The following is an 18,843-nucleotide window of genomic DNA, read 5'->3' on the forward strand; positions in this document are numbered from 1 at the left end:
GGGAGAAGGGCTTAGAACCATCACGCTTTCAGGGGCCGGGAGAGTTAGACAGCAATCAGGAGCCATTCCACAGCATCCAAGTGCTTCCTGCTGTTTCCCCTACGAAAAGAAACTGAAAGGCAGAGGAAGAAGTGGGTGACTGTGGAGCCCCGGGCAGGTCAGGTGAAATCCGAAAGCCAGGAGTGTGCTGATCACACCTCGCCTCCTCATCTGTCCAGGAGAAGCGGCTGCAGCCGACCCTGAGTTGTCTGTGCCGATGAAGCCAGACCTGGGGAAGGCCTCCAGCCTGGCTAATGGTTATCTCCCAGGCCCTGTTCCTTCAGGAAGGAAAAAGCAGCATCTCACTTTCCCCTGCAAGGAGGAGTGATAACATGGGCAGCGATGGTCACAGCCAGCCCAAACATGGCTTTGGGTAAACCTGAAAAAGACACCTCTTCCTTAGGGCAACACAGCTTCAGACTGCAGCAAACACTTTAGCAAACAGCAAAAAGCTGGAGTTCAGCTCACACTCGGCCCTTGTGCAGAGTGCAACCTGCACAGCTGTACACAGCAACCCTGTAGGCCAATGGGCTTTTCCCCTTGGCTCCTGTGAGGCAGAAGACATCAGGGAGGAATCCGGTCAGAGAGGCAGTTCTCCAAGAGGGTTAGTGGAAAAGCCGAGGGATTTTGGTGATCAGAGGGATGAGAATCCCAAGTCGGGGTGTCTTGCTCACTTGAGGTATGATGAGAAGCTTCTTTCCGGTGTGTGGAGGAGAGGCTAGGGAAAGGGGAGAGCCTTGGCTGAGGACTTGGGTGAGTCTCGTCTGCCAGAAGCAATTGGGGGAGACTTGGATGGTTTAAATTTAGGGTTAAGAATGTAACTTGGAAGCTGGGGATGGAAAGAGGATACCGTGGTGCCAGGGCTTAAGGATACTGAGGGCCTGTGGCCTTGGCCAGGGGTCCCAGAAGGCTGGCAGAGAGTGGAGGATGGAACAGGAGTTACCATCTGAGGCCTGAAGCAGGCAGACTTTGGATAAAGGTGTGAGGCTGGGGTGCAGTGGAGAGTGCTGAATCTGGGGTCTCACGGGGGCGCCTGTCATGCTGGCTTTGAGGAGGCTGATGAGTGGGCTTAGGGGGCCAGCCTGCAAGAGCTCTGAAGGAGGAGAGACCACTGGGGCCTGGGCAGGGAGGGGGAGGGGGGAGGATGCTGGTAAATCAGAAGCAGGCTGTCCAGGTCACAGAATTATCGTCGTGAAATATTCATGGGCTTTTGGTCCAGATGCTATTTCAGAACGGTGAAAGCGAGGGGGGTGTGTGAGCCTCGGGAGAAAGCCGACAGCAAGGCCACTTTCCCCCACCCCCGCCCCCACCCGCCCAGACAGACCCACGGACGCCCATCACGTGTACACCCACGCTCACACGCTCGCTCACACACACTTGCACCAACGCGGAGCGAGAGAGAGCACGTGCAGGCACGCCAACACCCACGGGCCCCACAAACAGGCAGATGCACCCCAAATACTGACGGCATGCACAGCCACTCCCGTGAGTGCTCGCACAGAGACCACCCCGAGATCTCACATGCCCAGACCCCAGCCTCCCCAGACAACACAGACAGATAAGCCTGAGCCGCACACTCTGAGACCGGAGGGCCTTGCAAGGCCCTCCGGTCCACCCCCCAGGGATGCTCCGAGGAGGGCAGTGGAGGCCCACTCAGAGAGGGGAGGGGGTTTGTGCAACACTTCCCAGCCCGGAGAGGAACCTCCTGGACCACCCCCCCCACACCGAGTGCCCAGCCCCAGCCCGTGTTCCCTGCTTTCTGTGTTCTCCGGCTGCCCGACACCCATGGCGGTGAGCTCCTCCGTTTCTTCCTTGAATCTCCCATCAGCTCACCCACCCGGTCCCCCCGCAGCCCCCGCCCAGCCCTTCCTTCCCATTCCCCCCGCCGCAGCCCCGGCTCCCTGCCTGATGCATCTCCTCATTACCTCATGCCTAGAATGTGGAAGAAAATAGCAGTAACCTCCTCTCCCGATTTCCTGCATTCGATCTCTCCCTGCCTCCCACTCCACGGGCCCATGTTGGCCAGATCCATCAGACCAGAACTCGCATTATGTCATTGTGTTACTCAGGCACGTACCACGGGCTCCCTGTTCCCCTGCAAGTTAAAGATAAAATGTCTTAGCAAAGCCTCGGAGGCCCTGCAGCGTCCGGTCCTCGCTTTCTATCTTTTTCTCTCCTGCCCTCCCCCCGACACCTTCACTCCAGCTGGAAAGATTGCACCATGTGGGCCCTCCATTACCGTGAATGTGAACACCACAAATCCACTTTGCACCTCTCCTAAAGTTCCTCAGTCTTCCCCAGACATGGGACCCTCGCCCCCTGCCTCAGATAACAGAGTCCAGAGCCCCTCCCCAAGGCCAAATCTCCATCTTGCTGACCTCAGCCGTGGGGTTCTGTTCTCCTCCTTCAAAGCTGCTGGGAGAGGCTCAGGCTAGGGCCGGCTCCCAGGAGGTGGCTGCCCCTTACCGGCCACTGTGGGTATCACAGTCAGGCGCAGGAATCCTAACCTGAGCGTGAGCATCTCTCCTACTGGGTGGGGAGAGGCAGAGAAGGACACCAGATGACAAGGTCCGTAAGCCCTTAAACCTCTAAGGTTCTTACACTCAGAGTGGGGGGAGGGTTGTCAGCCCTGCTTTTTGAGCTGCTGACTCCCGATGTTAGCTCCCAAATCCATGAGAGAACCCCTCTCCTATGAAAGGCAAAGACTTGCGGGGTGAGGGTGGGAGGGGGCTCCCAGGTCCCTGTGGAAGTGACATTTGCCCATCAGGCTCTGAGAGGCCGCCAGGTGGGGACAGTCCAGGTGGTAGGCCCAAGGTCCAGCCGGGGTCAGGTTTCTAGATGAATTTTTAATGCTTCCAGCCAGACTTATCAGATGTTCCCCTTTCATCTCTGCATGGTCCCCTCTCCTGTCCCCACGGCCCCCGGGGGTGGGGCAGGTGGGGCAGGCAGGGCAGGCCTGGGGCACCTCCCAGCAACCTCCTGAGAAAGGCTCTGGGAGACGTAGAAGTGTGAATGACCGAGTTATTTTCCCACTTGCAGTGTGACCTTGAGCAAGTCACTTAACCTCTCTGAGCATCCCTCGTTTGGTTTTGCATTTACAACATGGGGGCGACAGCGCCTGCCTAAGGGAGTTGTCGTGGGGAGTAAGTGCAAGGCCCTTGAAGGTCACCCATCTGTTTGCTGTTATCTTTCTCCGAGCCCTGCCCGCCTCCTCTGGTTTTTCTTTCAATCCCAGGGGTGCTTTTGCCTCTTTCTTGGGGAGGTGGGGACTTGGGCTCTGCCGTTCCCTCCTAAGACCCAAACGGCCCATCCCAGGAGCCTTTGGCCTTCCTAGAAACTTCAGATGAGGTGGGGAAGGGAAGGGAGATAGTGAGGCAAGGCTGGTGGCCTGACTGAGGACGGCTCCCCGCTGCGGCAGAGGGCCGGGCACAGAGAGAGGAAGGCTAAGGAAGGCACAGCTCAGAGAGGGAGCAGCAGGCACAGACTCGCTGCTTCCTCCTTCCTCCTCCCTCCCTGCTTCCTTCTGTCCTTCCTGGCACCTTTTTGTCCCCTGGAAGCCCAGGTGACTACACCGAGCAGAGGGGAGGGCAGGATCCTGAGAGAGAGGTTGCGAGTGGCCGTTGAGGGAGGCTTATCCAGGCTTCCCAGTCCCTGCCCAGTGTTTCTGAAAGTGAAGGTCTTTCCTATCAGATTCGGGTGGGAAACAGCTAAGACGCAGGTTCCCAAGCCCCTCAGACCCACTGGGCCAGTTTCTCCCTGAGCCCTGGAATCTGCATTTTAACACGTGGGGTTGGGTTAGGAAGGTCTCTGAAGGCGGAGAAACAGCTCCTCGGAGGTGCGGTGGTCCCGAGGGAGGGGGGCAGACAGGAGAAAGCAAAGAGAGAAAAGTTAGATCCTGGCGGAAGCCACGGGCAACACTCTTGCGTGGACAGGGGTGATGCCGCAGATAGGGGCGGAGAAGGATGCAGGAGACAGACGGGGCGGGGCCGCGGTGAGGGTCACGCCCGAGGAGAGCCTCGTTCTTCTGGGGCGCAGGGTCGGGGGGCGGCCTCCTCTGCAGAGACCCGCGGGCCTCCGTGGCGGTCCCCATCACTGCCCTGGCCGGAGCCCCCAGCCCGCCCCTCGGGTCCCTCGCCCACCGACCCCCGCCCTGTGCCCCGACCCCAGCCCCCACCTCAGCTCATCTGCGTGACGTTCCAATTGGCACATTTCCCCCCAGAAGTCTCGCCCCGCGTCCCGCCGCCCCCTCGCCCCTCGGAGCGGGGGTGGGGACCCCCATTAACCCTTGCGTCCCGGCGGCCTGGACGCCGCCCACTCTGGGGGTCCCGGGGATGAGGGGCGCGCCCCCAGGGGGACGGTGGGGTCTGCGGGGGGGGGGTCTTGGGGGGGGTGGAGAAAGGGCAGGCGCTTGCCCGCCCCCTCTTTCTGGGAAGAGGTGGGGAGGGGCGCCTCTCCCGGGAGACTCGGGGCGTCGAAATCCCGCGTTCCTCAGCCCCCGGCCCCCGCAGCCTCCTCCTCCCCGCCACGTACCCTCTCCCCCCCTCCCAGCCATCTGTTCCACTCGGCGGCGCCGCGACAAACAGGCTCCAGCTCACGGCCGCCCCCGCCAGCCCCCTCCCCAAGCGCCCCCGCCCCGGGGACGCGGGGCGAGAAGACACCCCACCCCAAGAGGCCGAGATCCCTGCCTGCGTCCCCCACCCGGTCCCACGCCCTCTGGGCAGGGGCGGGGGCGCGATCGAGGCCCCCTCTTTCAGCCTCGAGGGTCGGTGGCGCCGTGGTCGGGGGGCACGGGGCTGTCTTAGGGGAGGGGTCTGGAGATGCGACCCAGGAGAGGCGGACGAGCCGGCAGGGACTGTCGAGGGAGGGTGTGGGGTCCCCCCTGGCTCCCTCAACCCCGTCCCAGCCGCAGCCACGCAGCGCCGCCTGCGGAGCGCAGAGTGCGGGCCGCACAGCCCGGCTCCCTCCGCCCGCCCCTCTCCAGACGGAAAGTCAAGGTCCCCGGGCACAGAGTGGAGCGAGACCCAGGCAAGGCTGCTGGGAGCCCGTCCAACCCGTTGGCGGATGCGGTCCAAATCTGGTTTCCTACTTTGCGTAAAGGACACCGTGGGAAGCCAGGAGCCTGGGCTGTGAGCAGCCAGGGCTGCGCCGTGTGGCTTAGCCGCGTCTCCAGACCCCGCTGGACATCCGTCAGATGGTGGAGTCAGGCTACCGAATCCGCTTCTAAAGAGAACTGCAGACAAAGGGAGGCCTCCTCTGCAATACTGTCCTCCACGGCCATTATTTCGGGGTTCTCCTAGGTTTTTTGGGAGTAGGGTGGTACATAAGGCCTTTGTGGTTCCTCTCTGCCCTGAGAGGGCAGCAGAGAGGTGGGCTGACAAATCTCAGAACCTCCTGGATTCTGCTGATTGCATCGGCAGACCTGAGCTTCGCACTCAGCAGCCACAACGCCCAGCCCCACCACCTGCCAGCTCTGTGCCTTGGGTCTTGTGCCTTAACCTGTCTGAGTCTTTCTCTCTCTACAAAACGACCCGGAGACACCGACCTCTACGGTGAGGACGCAGTGAGGGGCCTGTGTAGCTGGGACAGGCAGAGCAAGGACACACAGGCCCCTCCCTGCCGTGTCCCTCCCCTCTGTGAGTTTCAGGTTTATGTCCCAGGACAGAAAGAGAGGCAGGAGTGGGATAAATGAGGTATAGCTTCCTGGAAGGCCCCTTGCCCTCAAAGACGGTGTCTTCCCTTGATGCAGGTAACTTTTAAAGTCTCCCTTTATTCCTGAAAGTAAATATAAATATAGCACAAGATGAAGCTCGAAATTTGCATGAAGTTTTAAGATAAAACACGACACCCGCCCCCCCAAAAATGTTACTTTCAACAGACCTCCAGAGACGCATGACAAGAAAGTTCAAGAGGCACGCCTTAGCATTTTTTCCAAAGCCTTGATCGTCAGTAGAGAGAAAGGCCAACATCCCTGCCAGATGTACCCCAAACCCTGAGAAGTGGGGAGGCGGGTGGGAGCAGAGGGCAGGACCTCCACCCGCTCCAGGGCACGGCAAATAACAAGGAGCTGAGGCAGGCAGCTGGGGGTGGATGGGCTGGCACCTTAAGTGTCCTAGTTAATGCCCAGCTGAGCCTGGGTGAGGAAGGGGGATGGAGGTGTGGGAAGACACCGCACCCCCCCCCAACCCCAGACACAGGCAGGCACACCGCAGCCAGTTTCTCACTTCCCTTTTTATTTCCTCTGAGATCTACAGGCAGCAGCGTCAGGGAGAGAACCTGCCCTTCAGCCCCCAGGAGGGGCTTCGCTCCCAAGCCGAGGCCTCAGGACATGACCGGCACACCTCGGCCCCTTTCCCTGGAGGAGAAGGGAGTTCCACACGCGATCGCATGTACCCTGGGCCCTGCACAGCTGAGGGGTCACTTGTTCGCTGACCCCACAGGCCCCCAGAAGGCACCAGCAGGTAGGCTCCTCAGACGAGGCCCAGAGGAAGTGCAGGGCTGCACCCTGGGCCCTCCAACCCCAGGCTCGAGAAGGTGCGATCCTGGCACAGGGGGCGTTTTCGGTCAATAGAGCATGGCTTTGGGGATTTCTTTTTTTTTTCTTTCTTTTTCACACGTCCCCACAAAAATAGAACTTCTCCCGTTATTTATAAATCCGTGATCCCTGGCGCTGTGCGGAGGTCACAGGGAGAGACAGTGCCTCTGTGCAGGCGACGGCCGCCTGTGGTCCAGGCCCGGGACTCGGGGGGCCTAGGCCGCCACCTTGGGGCCGCCGTGCGTCTTCAGGGGGCCCCCCCAGCAGGCGACATCTGCCCTCTGGAGCCGGGCACGGCAGCAGAAGAGGTAGGATGGTAGCAGGAACCCCAGGAGTGAGAAGAGCAGGAGGCCCAGATTCACCTGCAGGGCCGGGAGAGAGAAAGAGAAAAAAGAGGCAATCTGTCCACCCTCCTCACCCTCGGGGGCCACTCAGCCTCCCTCATGGAGGAGAAGGCAGCCATCTGCACCCCGGGTCCTCTTCAGTGCAGTGCAGTTCAGTTCAGTTCAGTCACTCAGTCATGTCCGACTCCTTGCGACCCCATGGACCGCAGCACGCCAGGCCTCCCTGTCCATCACCAACTCCCAGAGTTAACTCAAACTCATGTCCATTGAGTCGGTGATGCCATCCAACCATCTCATCCTCTGTCATCCCCTTCTCCTCCTGCCCTCAGTCTTTCCCAGCATCAGGGTCTTTTCCAGTGAGTCAGCTCTTCACATCAGGTGGCCAAAGTATTGGAGTTTCAGCTTCAGCATCAGTCCTTCCAGTGAATACTCAGGACTGATCTCCTTTAGGGGGTACTGGTTCTGGGCCGGAAGATACACAGAGCGAGCCCTTGCTGTGGGCAGCCGCTCTCTGCTAGCATCTCACGGGATGCCCATAAAGCTCCAGAGCCGGGTCTGAACCCCACCTGACACCAGGGCCCAAATGACCTGGTGTGGGTTGGGAGCCTGGGCCTCTGAGGACGTGGGCAGTGGGGTCCCGTGGCAGGGTGGTGGCGGGTGAGTGTGGGTGCCCTGTGCAGCGGGGGCAGGAGGCCCGGGAGGCCCCGCTCAGACCCTGCACACAGCCCACCCCATTCCTCACGGGGCGGCTCACGGGCCAGTCACCTCGAGTCTACATCCCCCATCCTCTGGGCCATGGTGGCCATGTTCAGTGTAAATACACTAAGGACTGAGGCTGAAGCTGAAGCTCCAGTATTCTGGCCACCTGATGCAAACAACTGACTCGCTGGAAAAGACCCTGATGCTGGGAAAGACTGAGGGGAGGAGGAGAAGGGGACGACAGAGGATGAGATGGCTGGATGGCACCACTGACTCGATGGACATGAGTATGGGTAAACTCCGGGAGTTGGCGATGGACAGGGAGGCCTGGCGTGCTGCGGTCCATGGGGTCGCAAAGAGTCAGACACGACTGAGCCACTGAACTGCACTGATGTACTTATAAGCGCCTGCTGAGCACTCGGGACACAGTGGCTGTCATGCTCTGGCGGGAGGGTTGAGGGGAGCGCGTGGGTCCCTGGGGCAGATGTCAGCTTTAGGGAGGTGGGATCAGTTCAAAGCGAGGAAAAGCCTTTCCAACAAGACCAACAGCTGGTGCCCCAGCATGGGGGGTGTTTGAGCTCAGAGGGTTTGGAGGAGCCCTTTCTAGGAGAGAAGGTCCCTGCCTTGGATCAGGACTGGGCCAATCCCCAGGTCACCTGGGAGCTTATTACAGCGTCCTGGGCCCAGGCTGGGGCGTCTATAAGGAGGTCTGACCGACCACCAGTTGGGAACCCCCAGATGAGCGACCTCCACGGTGCCTCCTGGCTGAGACGAGAATGAAAGATTCCACCACCTGCGAGAGCCCCCCACCCCCAGCTCCTCAGCTGCACCCAGGCAGGGGGGTCCCATGGCCCCCACGCCCCCCTGCCACTCACCCAGAAGGGCTCTCCTTTCAGGGGCCCCACCATGGCCATGAAGAGCGGCTGCTGCAGCAGGGCAAACACGGCACTGAGGAGGGACTGCAGGCCCGTCAGCGTCCCGAAGTGTTTGGACGGGTACCTGCCGAAGAGAAGGGGGCCCCGCGTGAGGGGCGCGCGCCCCTCTCCAGCCCAGCTTGTGCCCTCCAGCCCTGGACATCACGCTCTGTCCACTAGGCAAGGCAGAGGTTAAAAGTTCCGGCTCAGGATGGGCCTGACAGTCCAATGCTAAAGACCGCGCTCCCAGGGCTGGAGGCGAGGGTTCCATCCCAAGTGGCACGGCAAAAACTTTTAAAAAGTCTCAGGCTCTCTGCATATGCCCTGGCCTCGAGGGTATATGCTATGATTTGAAGGCTACAGAACCGGTTTCTGACACCTACTAGCTGTGTGATGGGCTTCCGTCGAAGCTCAGTTGGTAACGACTCTGCCTACAGTGCAGGAGACCAGGGTTCGATCCGGTCGGGAAGATCCCCTGGAGAAGGAAATGGTAACCCGCTCCAGTATTCTTGCCTGGGAAAGCCCATGGACAGAGGAGCCTGGCAGACTACAGTCCACAAGGTCACAGGAGTCGGACACGACTGAGTGACTAAACCACCACCACCAGCTGTGTGATAACAGCAAGTAACTCAGCCTCTCTGAACTTCATTTCCTTCCCTAAAAACAGGGAGAGTGCTAACCTCACTGGGCTGTTTTTATTCTTCTGACACATTACTTATCGAGCTCCTACCATGCGCCAGGCACTGTTCTAGGTGCGTGGAGAGAGAGCAAAGAACCAGAGCTGGAGGTGGCATTCTGGGTGGCTGGGTAGTGATCACACAACAGGCGAGATAGACACGTAGTGCGGACTTCCCTGGTGGTCCAGCGGTTCGGGTTCCCAGCTCCCACTTCAGGGGGACACAGGTTCCGTCCCTGGTCAGGGAATTAAGATCGCGCGTGGTGCGGCCGAAAACCAAGAAAGCACCGCATGTCAGAAGGTGGTGGTGCTGAGGAACAGAGGTGAGCAGAGCAGGGGGTGCTTCTAGGGAGGTGGGCAAGGCTCAGAAGAGGCCTCTGGGGAAAGCCCCGAGCAAGGCGCGACAGCTGGCTGGTGGACGTCTGGGGGAAGAACCAGCCGGGAAGAGGGGTGCTGGGAAGGGGCGCACGAGGTTTCTGCAGCACGAGGCAGCTGCAGCGGGAGACGGGGTGAGCGTGGTGGGGAGGGAAGGGAGAGGCCCCCGGGGGCCAGACCCTGCGGAGTCTCTTCATTTATGTTAATATATTTATCTATTTGGCTACAGCGGGTCTCAGTCGGGTTCGCGGGATCTTGGCTGCGTGCTTCACTGTGGCGCACGGACCCTCCGGTCGTGACGTGGGGCTGAGCTGCTCCACAGCTTCTGGGATCTCAGTTCCCTGCCCGGGGATCGAACGCACATCCCCTGCACCGCAAGGCAGATTCTTAACCACTGGACGCCCAGGGACGTCCCCCGGCAGGACGTTCTGAGCCATAACAGAGCCTTTGGCTTTTTCTCAATGTGAGACGAGAGGCAGCCGTGGAGAGATGGGAAGAGACGTATGTCCTAACGGGACAGCTCCTGCGTTAGAAATACCGGGGAGGCAAGGGCAGATGGGGGAGGCTGCTGGGAGGCGGCGGCAGCCACGAGCCAGGACGCGCGTGCCATCGCCAGGGATGCCGAGAAGGGCCACGCGTGGCGTCTGCGGAGCGTGGAGCATGACCTGGGCTGTGAGCAATGAGCATGCGGAATCCAGGGTGACCTCCGGCCCAGGTGCAGCTGCCCCGAGGTCTGGATAAGGGAGGGGGTCAGCGTCTCACCCTGCACCCACCGTGGAGTAAGCGGTCCACAGCCGTTAGGGTGTCGTCACCCCTCTTTCCCCATCACACGGACAGCAGAGACACTCAGCATGGAAACCAGAAGCCACAGAGGAAGGGGAACGCGGTGCCAGGGGAGGGGAGGTCGCCCCACATGAAGCAGGCATGTTATGAGGCAAAGAGACTGCGGTCTGGAGATTCCAGCAGGGCTGACGGGGGCAGAGGGGCCACTGCGGGAAGGGGAGCGGGCGTTATGGAGGGAGATGCAGGGCCAAACCCAGGATGTCAGCTGCCCCTAAGGGAGGACGCTCTGACGGTGGAGTCGTCCCAAGAGGGCTGCCTTGGAGGCAGGGAGCTCCCCGTCACTAGGGAGCTGGGAGAGGGCAATGAGCTGGACTACCTCCAGATCCTCACCTACCCTGCTGCTGCTGCTGCTGCTGCTAAGTCGCTCAGTCGTGTCTGACTTTTTGTGACCCTGTGAACCACAGGAGTCCCCAGGCTCCTCTGTCCATGGGATTCTCCAGGCTCGACTACTGGAGGGGGTTGCCATGTCCTCCTCCAGGGGATCTTCCCCATCCAGGGATCGAACCCAGGTCTCCCGCATTGTAGATGGATTCTTTACCGACTGAGAAACCAGGGAAGCCCAAGAATACTGGAGGGGGTTGCCATGCCCGCCTCTGGAGGATCTTCCCCACCCAGGGATCGAACCCGCGTCTCTGACGTCTCTAGCACTGGCAGGCAGGGTCTTTACCAAGGAGCGCCACAGACGCCAGCATTCCAGGGACGGAGGCTGGGGAGGGGTGCGCCAAGGGGAGCCCTCGGGAAGGCCATCCGCCAGGCTGACTCACCAAGCGGCGTAGAGGCCTCCACAGGCCGAGTGGTAGAAGCCGCGCACCACGGTGTGCAGGACGAAGGTCATAAACTGAAACGGAAAGGTGAGAGGGCAGAGGTGAAGGGTGGTGGGGGCGGAGCGGGGGTGTGGAGGGGGGAGGGGGCAGAGGGGAGGGGCGGTGGGGGCGGGAGCGGGGGTGCGGAGAGGGGAGGGGTGGAGGTGGAGGGGCGGAGGGGAGGAGTGGAGGGGGCGGAGGGGCGGAGGGAAGGAGGGTAGGGGGCGGAGCGGGGGTGTGGAGAGGGGAGGGGGCGAAGGTGAGGGGCGGTGGGGGCGGGAGCGGAGGTGCGGAGAGGCGGGGAAGGGGACAGAGCCCACGGGGCGGTCTCCTCGCCCACCGACCTCCCGGAGACACCTCCTGGAGAACAGGGCAAGTAGACCCATAGGATGGGGACCCCGCCGCCGGAGGCTGGTGCCGGGGAGACCACCATGAGGCAGGGAGCGCGGGGCGCATGGAAGATGGTACCTGGAGGTGTAGGTTGTTGATGAGGCAGGTGATGCCGAAACCCACGAGCAGCAGGTTGGTCAGGGTGAAGGCGTTGATGGCGTTGGTGAGCTTCTGGATCTCGCGGTAAGGTGGTCTGACGGACTTGGTGGCCGCCCCGTCCCTGCGCAGGACAGGCCGTCACTGGCCCCAAGTTCCTCAGCGGCCCGCCCTCCCATTTCAGGGCACCAGGAAAGGAAGAAAGTCTCTCTTCCAGCCATGTGCTTCTCAAAGCATGGCTCCTCCAGCACCATCTGGTGTGCGTGCGTGCGTGCTCAGTCCTGTCTGACTCTCTGGGACCCCTTGGACTGTACCCCGCCAGGCTCCTCTGCCCATGGGATTCTCCGGGCAAGAATACTGGAGTGGGCTGCCATGCCCTCCTCCAGGGGATCTTTCCCACCAGGGATCGAACCCAGGCCTCCGGCTTTGCAGGTGGACTCTTTACCGTCTGAGCCACAAGTTCTATGCGATGATACTGAGAAATATGCCGCCTTGAAGAAGGCCCTCACCCACCCATGCTGGCACCCCGCTCTTGCACTTCCAGCCTGCAGAACTATAAGAAAGAAATTTCCACCGACCCCAAGCTACTTTGTCTGCTATTTTGTTACACCAGTCTGAACAGACTCAAAAAGACTCTGAGCCAAAACCACCCAGCTAAGTCATTCCCAGATTCTTGTCTCTCAGAAAGGATGAGATAATAAATATTGTTTAAAGATGCAAAGTTTGAGAGTACTTCGTTACACAGTAGTAGATATCTAATACACCGGATCGATCTCTTCCTAACCTTAAGAAGGCTCCAGAGTGTGCTCATCATGACAAAGGCTCTGGAACCTCCTACTAAAAGCTGCGTGATCTTGGGTAAGTTCCTGAACCTTTCTGCGTCTTGGCTGCCCTGTGAAGCGAGCATAATAATGTGTGTACCTAGCTCAGGGAGCCGGCGCAAGGTTAAATAGGACAGTGCAGGTGCCTGGGGCACAGGCAGCGTTTACTGCCAGCTGTGCTCATTTTCAAGGCAGCCACGTCCCCTCCTGGTCTCAGTTTCCTCATCTGTAAAATGCATGGGCCCCTCCTCTCCCAGGTCCTTGGGAGAATGGAATAAGACACTGGGTGTGAAAGCACAGAGCCGTCCCCACCCCGGGGCAGGTCACCTGGGAGTGGGGGTGTCCACGCAGTCCTTGATCCGCCAGTCCATGACGTAGCCGATGAGAGGGCAGGTGAGAAGGCACAACAGCTGCAAGGCCCCAAAGACAGAGGAGTAGAACTCCACTGGGCGGGCGGGAGGGAGCGGGGTCAGGGGCTGGCGGGCGGACCGGCAGCCCGGCCTCACAGAGGGCAGACGCCAAGATCTCCCCCTCTGACCCACTGGGCGGGCGGGAGGGGGGGGTCAGGGGCTGGCGGGCGGACCCGGCAGCCCGGCCTCACAGAGGGCAGACGCCAAGATCTCCCCCTCTGACCCCCAGATTCTCAGATCCCCCACACGGCCAGGCAGCCCAGTGGGTACTGTCACCCACCTCCAGCAGAGGCAGGGGAACACCAAGATCTCCCCCTCTGATCCCCAGATTCTCAGATCCCCCACACAGCCAGGCCGGACGACCCAAGGACGGGTCACCCGACGACAGGGAGGGTAAGGGTCCAGGCCTAAGCTTTTGTCCTCCTACCTGTCTCTGTGGCCCTCTGCTTCAGGTCATCCGTCTCTGTTGGGGGGCGGAAGCTAGGGTGAGGGGAGCTCGGCCAGCGTGCCCCCCACACCTCCAGCCCCCGGGGGCTCAGCAGCACCTCACCATGCTCCTGGCCGCCGGTCACCACGTACTCCAGCATCTTGTTCATGGCGGCCATGTAGAAGATGATGCGCAGCTGGGTCATGCCCATGGTGAGGAGGCTCCACAGGAAAATGGGGGAGCAGAGGCTCCTGCGCAGGGGCACAGACTCTGGGGGGATAGCGGGGGGCGCCCCTGAGCCCCGGGGCTCCAGTGTGCGGCATCCCAGGGGGTGCCGTTCTGGTGGGCACCGCTGCAGTGAACTCGGAGAGGGGCTGCTTCAGCCTCTCCGGCCTCCGAGTCGCCCAGCTCTGTAACTATCTCACTAGGAGACTTTTTTTTTTCTGGCCACGCTGCGTGGCTTGTGGGATCTCAGCTCTCTGACCAGGGTTCGAGCCCAAGATCTAACCACTGGACCACTAGGGAATTCCCTCACCAGAACATTCTCAGGTGACCTCCAGGTGTGTATCCTAGGCTTGCTGCTGCTGCTGCTAAGTTGCTTCAGTCATGTCTGACTCTGTGCGACCCCACAGATGGCAGCCCACCAGACTCCCCCGTCCCCGGGATTATCCAGGCAAGAATACTGGAGTGGGTTGCCATTTCCTTCTCCATTGCATGAAAATGAAAAGTGAAAGTGAAGTCGCGCAGTCGTGTCCGACTCTTTGCGACCGCATGGACCACAGCCTACCAGGCTCCTCCATCCATGGGATTTTCCAGGCAAGAGTACTGGAGTGGGGTGCCATTGCCTTCTCTGCCTGGTAATAACTCTGGCTACTATTTACTAGGCATTTGCCGTGTGCTGCACACCTGACATGCATCATCCCATGTTATGAAACTGTGCTGTGCTTAGTCGCTCAGTCGTGTCCAACTCTTTGCAACCCCACAGACTATATCCCACCAGGCTCCTGTCCGTGGGATTCTCCAGGCAAGAATACTGGAGTGGGTTGCCTTGCCCTCCTCCAGGGGATCTTTCCAACCCAGGGAGTGAACCCAGGTCTCCCGCATTGCAGGTGGATTCTTTATTGTCTGAGCCACCAGGGAAGCCCAAGAATATTGGAGTGGGTAGCCTATCCCTTTTCCAGGGGATCACCTAGACCCAGGGATCGAACTCAGGTCTCCTGCACTACAGGCGGCTTCTGTACTACAGCCCAGTGTGCCGCACATCAGACAGATGGGGAACTGCAGCTCAGAGCAGCCATTGACCTGCCCAAGGTCCCAGGGCTGGGAGCTGCAGGTCAGACGGACTCAGCTCAAGCCCGTAACAGCTCTGCCTGGGGGACCCATCAGTGGGGACCACCTCAGAACCTCACAGCATGCCTCAGTTTACAGAGAGCTCATGTTCCTCCCTTCGTTCAATCCTCCCAACTAACTTCCCTGTGAGGTGGGTGTTCTCAGTTCAGTTCAGTCGCTCAGTCCTGTCCGACTCTTTGCGACCCCATGGACTGCAGCTCGCCAGGCCTCCCTGTCCATCACCAACTCCCGTAGTTTGCTCAAACTCATGTCCATTGAGTCGGTGATGCCATCCAACCATCTCATGCTCTGCCGTTCCCTTCTCCTCCTGCCTTCAATCATTCCCAGCATCAGGGTGTTCTTCGTGCTAGCTTAAGGGACGGGGGAAGTGGAGTTAAGCGACCCACCCAAGTCACGTGGCCTGGAACCGAGGAGCTGGACTCAAATCCCCATCTCGGGACTCCCATCGGCTTCCCCGCACCTCCTGGCTGACGCCCCGCCAAGCGGCCGGGCGGGAGGCAGGCGCAGCTCCCCGACGCGGCCAGCAGGGGCGCCAACCAACCGGGGCGCGCGGACCCAACCTGGTGGCTGGCTCCCCCGGGGGCGTCTGACCCAAGAGGCTTGGAGGTTGCAGGGAGCCCAGCGCAAAGAAACCCGCTCTCCCACAGGCCTGGAAGGGACCTGCCCCATTCCGGAAGCGGCCCGGCCGAGGACCCATGAACCCGAGCATCCTGGAGCTTCGACTTTGCCCCCGTTCTAGAAACGGGAGGCGGGCCCACCTGTCCGGCGAGGGAGGCGGGGAGGGGGGCGCGGGGGGGAGGGGAACGGGTGTTGTGAGAACTCAGGAGGGAAAATGAGCACCCAGGCAAGGGTGCTGACTCCCCGTGAGGCCCTGGCCTCTCCACCCGCCGAGGCCGGCCCGGGACCGGCGACTCACTCTCAGCAGAGCTCTCTGCGCCGCCGCGCACGTCCTGGGATGAGATAAAGAGGACCCCCTCCTCCAGGCTGGGGGCCTTCTGGCTCAGCCGCTGGCCCACCGTGCTGACGTAGGAGTAGAATCGGTCCCCGGTCACCCTGTGGTCCAGGGCCAGCTCTCTGAGCTTGGTCTTCTCCCTGCCGGGAGCCGGGCAGCAGCTCGTGGGAAGCAGCCCCACGGAGCCCTACCTCCGCATCCTGCCTCTGGCGGGTGCTGTCCTGGGGGTGCCAAGTCCCCTGCACCCAGCACTGACGTGCTCTGCAGCGCGGGGCTTCTGTCTGCGCGGCTCAGCACCCGCTAAGTGAAGGGTGGATGAAGCCGCTTTCCACTTAGGCTGTTGCCTTGGAGGCCGCCCTAAGGACCCAGATTCTGGCGAGGGACTGGGCAGAGGGAAGGATAGATTAGGAGTCTGGGATTCACATATACACACTGCTCTACCTCAACATAAAACAGAGAACCAGCAGAGACCCACTGCCTAGTACAGGAAAACAGATCCAATACTTTATAACAACCTAGCAGGGAAGAGAATCAGAAAAAGAGTAGATGTGTATCTGAATTACCCTGCTGTACACCTGAAACCAACACACCATTGTAAACCAACTATACTTCAATAAACACATTTTTTTAAAAGAGGAACTCAGACTCTGAAGTTCTTTCTTCCTTTTGGCTGCACCATGCAGCTTGTGGGATCTTGATTCTATGACCAAGGATTGAACTCAGGCCCTTGGAAATGAAGGCATGGAATCCAGGGGAGTCCCAGGTTCTGGAGTCCTGATCCCAACCTTAGAGTCACCGTGCGGCCCCCATCCCCGCCCCGCTCGAATGGTGTGACTCCAGGAAAGTGACTGTGTGCCCCTGCGCCTGTTAGGAATGGAGTTAATATCAGAACCCACGTCCTGAGTCTGAGAATGGCCACTGGGCGCAGGGCCTGGCACACAGAGGGCGCTCGATCAGTGTCAGCTATTTGACTGGCGCCCGAGATGCTTGGTTGCGGAGCATCACCCCAGTACCCTGGGGAACTGACAGGGGCGGTGTGTGTGTGTGTGAACTGACAGGGCGAGGTGTGTGTGTGTGTGTGAACAGATGGGGCGGGGTGTGTGTGTGTGTATAAGTTGACCTTCAGGTTGCCCCACAAGGGGTGGGACATCATTCCTTTGCAGACCCCTTTTCTGGGTCCCCATGGCATGTGGCACTGTGGCAAGCGTCCCTGCCACTCTGACTCCATCCTCCAGCCTGGACAGAAGGATAGCACTCCCCAGCGTCATGCCCCAGCCATGCAGAACACCTGCAGGGGGGTCAGATCGGGCCCAAGGTTCAGGTGAGAAAGCAGAGCTCGGAAAGCTCAGGTAGTCCGCAGAGCTGGGTTTCCCTGACTCCCGAGCTGCTTCTAGCATCACGTCACCACACCCGGCTTCCAGGTCTGCAGGTGGGGTCCCCTCCCATCTCCCCCTCCCCCTACCACCACGGTTGCTCACTTGTAGTTGACTTCCTCGGGGGAGGGAAAGGCTTCCCTGGGCCAGTTAAAGGCGCAGTTCAGAAAGATGAGGCAGGCCAGGCCCGACCAGGCGAACATAATGGCCATGAAGGACACACCGGCATTGTAGATCAGCTGTGGGGGGAGCAGGGAGGCCCGTGGCAGAAGCTGCCGGGCCCCAGGCCCACCCCCTCCAGCCAGAGCCGTAACCCGGGCCCCAGAGGCCTCCGGGAAGGTCTTTTCGAGCCCACCCCATGTGCCCAATTCTCAGATGAAAACACCAAGGGCAGACGCTAAGACCAGATCTAGAAGCCCCACTGCCCTCTCCCTTTTTCATCCCCATCCCTCCCAAGAGTGACGTGGTTCCCAGCAGATGCCGAAGAGGCTGGCCACAAGCTCAACACGTCTTTGGAATCTCAATTTTTATCTTAAGAAGATACACCAGTGTTGCCTTTGACTCCACACACGTGCTCGTTTTCACACACGTTTCATTTTCATCGACAAGAGAGGAGAGTGGAAGCTCCCAGTCGTGTTTGTCCTGCCCCTTCCTGCCGCCCTCCCTGGGGGAAAGACAAAACCTCCACCGGAGAAGTCTTAGCTCAGCTCTCACAGGTGTGGCGACCCAGGAGGTGGGGGAGCAGGATGCTGTGCAGCCTCAGGGCCAGCAGGCTCTGTCCTGACCAATTCTGTGTCCATGGGTCAGCCCCGCGGGTGAGGCAGCTGGGCAGGCGGAGCTGTCCTGCCTGCCACCCTCTGCCCAGGAGGACCGCTGTCTGCCCTGGTCCCAGGTCCCTGCTCTGAGTTCTGGCTCTGCCAGGGAAAAACGCTCCTCCTGGGCTCCAGCTTCAGGGCTCTTTTCTCCCCGGGAGCAGGACAGAGCTTCAAAGGGCCACACCCCAAGGGTCTGGCTCCTCAAATCGCTCTGCCTTAGTGGAGGGAAAGGAGACCTCCCCCCTTCCAGGCCTGGTCCTGCCTGAACAACTGTCAGCCACCCCATCAGTGTGGACTGCACCACCACTGGGACGGAGGCTGAGCAAAAAGTGAAGGTGCTCAGTGGTGTCAGACTCTTTGCGACCCCATGGATTGCAGCACACCAGGCCTCCCTGTCCATCACCAACTCCCAGAGTTTACTCAAACTCAAGTCCATCAAGTCGGTGATGCCATCCAACCATGGCATCTTGCCTGTTCACGCGATGCCAGTCCCTGTGTGCCAGCTACTGCCCTGTCCTATGGTGCTTTTCCAGCTACTCCACTATAAGATTAAAAATGGTGTTCGTTCTTTTTTGTGTTTGCTTGTTTTTAATGTGTTATTTATGTGAGAAGTATCATAGACCTATTACACACCTGTTACATTATATACAAATAGTGTCAGTCCTATTTCACATACAGCCGATTGTATTAGTTGGGTATGGAGGCTAACTTTTTTGGCCTTGCAAACAAATAGGACTTACACACAGGCTCTTGGAATGGAACTCACTCCTTTGCAGGGGACTTACTATAATAAATTAACTCCCCGGAGCAGACTCTAAAGAGCATGCTTTGGCCCAGCTGAGAAGGTCATTTGACATCAGAGGCAGGAAGGAGGCTCCAGGTTTGCCCAGAGTGAGAACTCAGGCCTTTTGGCTCTAGGTGGACCTGTCTTGCAGCTGGCCTCGCTTGGACTAGCTTGGCGACCTCAGGACCCAAATCGCCCAG

At 59.9% G+C, this 18,843-nt stretch overlaps 1 protein-coding gene and 1 long non-coding RNA gene across 12 annotated transcripts in view; both read right to left on the reverse strand.

Moving 5' to 3' along the window:
• Nucleotides 1-14: 14 nt before the first annotated feature.
• Nucleotides 15-2,737, reverse strand: LOC101903906 (uncharacterized). Of its 2 annotated transcripts, none has more exons than XR_237626.5 (3): nucleotides 2,418-2,732; nucleotides 1,965-2,134; nucleotides 15-99 (listed from the first exon to the last, which is right to left on the reverse strand). It is a non-coding gene; the product is annotated as an uncharacterized lncRNA (long non-coding RNA). The 2 variants fall into 2 exon arrangements; XR_811724.4 differs by having other exon boundaries at nucleotides 26-112; nucleotides 2,418-2,737.
• A 3,512-nt stretch (nucleotides 2,738-6,249) lies between these two features.
• The window catches only part of SLC43A1 (solute carrier family 43 member 1), a 30,431-nt gene continuing 17,837 nt past the window's right edge, over nucleotides 6,250-18,843 (reverse strand). For 3 of the 10 annotated variants that reach the window (XM_024975524.2, XM_024975523.2, XM_059874955.1), the window contains 9 exons: nucleotides 17,150-17,283; nucleotides 15,636-15,811; nucleotides 13,493-13,639; nucleotides 13,370-13,405; nucleotides 12,860-12,942; nucleotides 11,694-11,835; nucleotides 11,187-11,260; nucleotides 8,490-8,613; nucleotides 6,250-6,933 (listed from right to left, as the gene is read on the reverse strand). In XM_024975524.2, the coding sequence (XP_024831292.1) occupies nucleotides 6,680-6,933; nucleotides 8,490-8,613; nucleotides 11,187-11,260; nucleotides 11,694-11,835; nucleotides 12,860-12,942; nucleotides 13,370-13,405; nucleotides 13,493-13,639; nucleotides 15,636-15,811; nucleotides 17,150-17,283 (1,170 nt within the window). In that variant the 3' untranslated portion in view covers nucleotides 6,250-6,679. 10 annotated transcript variants of the gene reach the window in all.

Source organism: Bos taurus, chromosome 15 (assembly GCF_002263795.3).
Source record: "Bos taurus isolate L1 Dominette 01449 registration number 42190680 breed Hereford chromosome 15, ARS-UCD2.0, whole genome shotgun sequence".
In the NCBI taxonomy this organism is placed as follows: Eukaryota; Metazoa; Chordata; class Mammalia; order Artiodactyla; family Bovidae; genus Bos; species Bos taurus.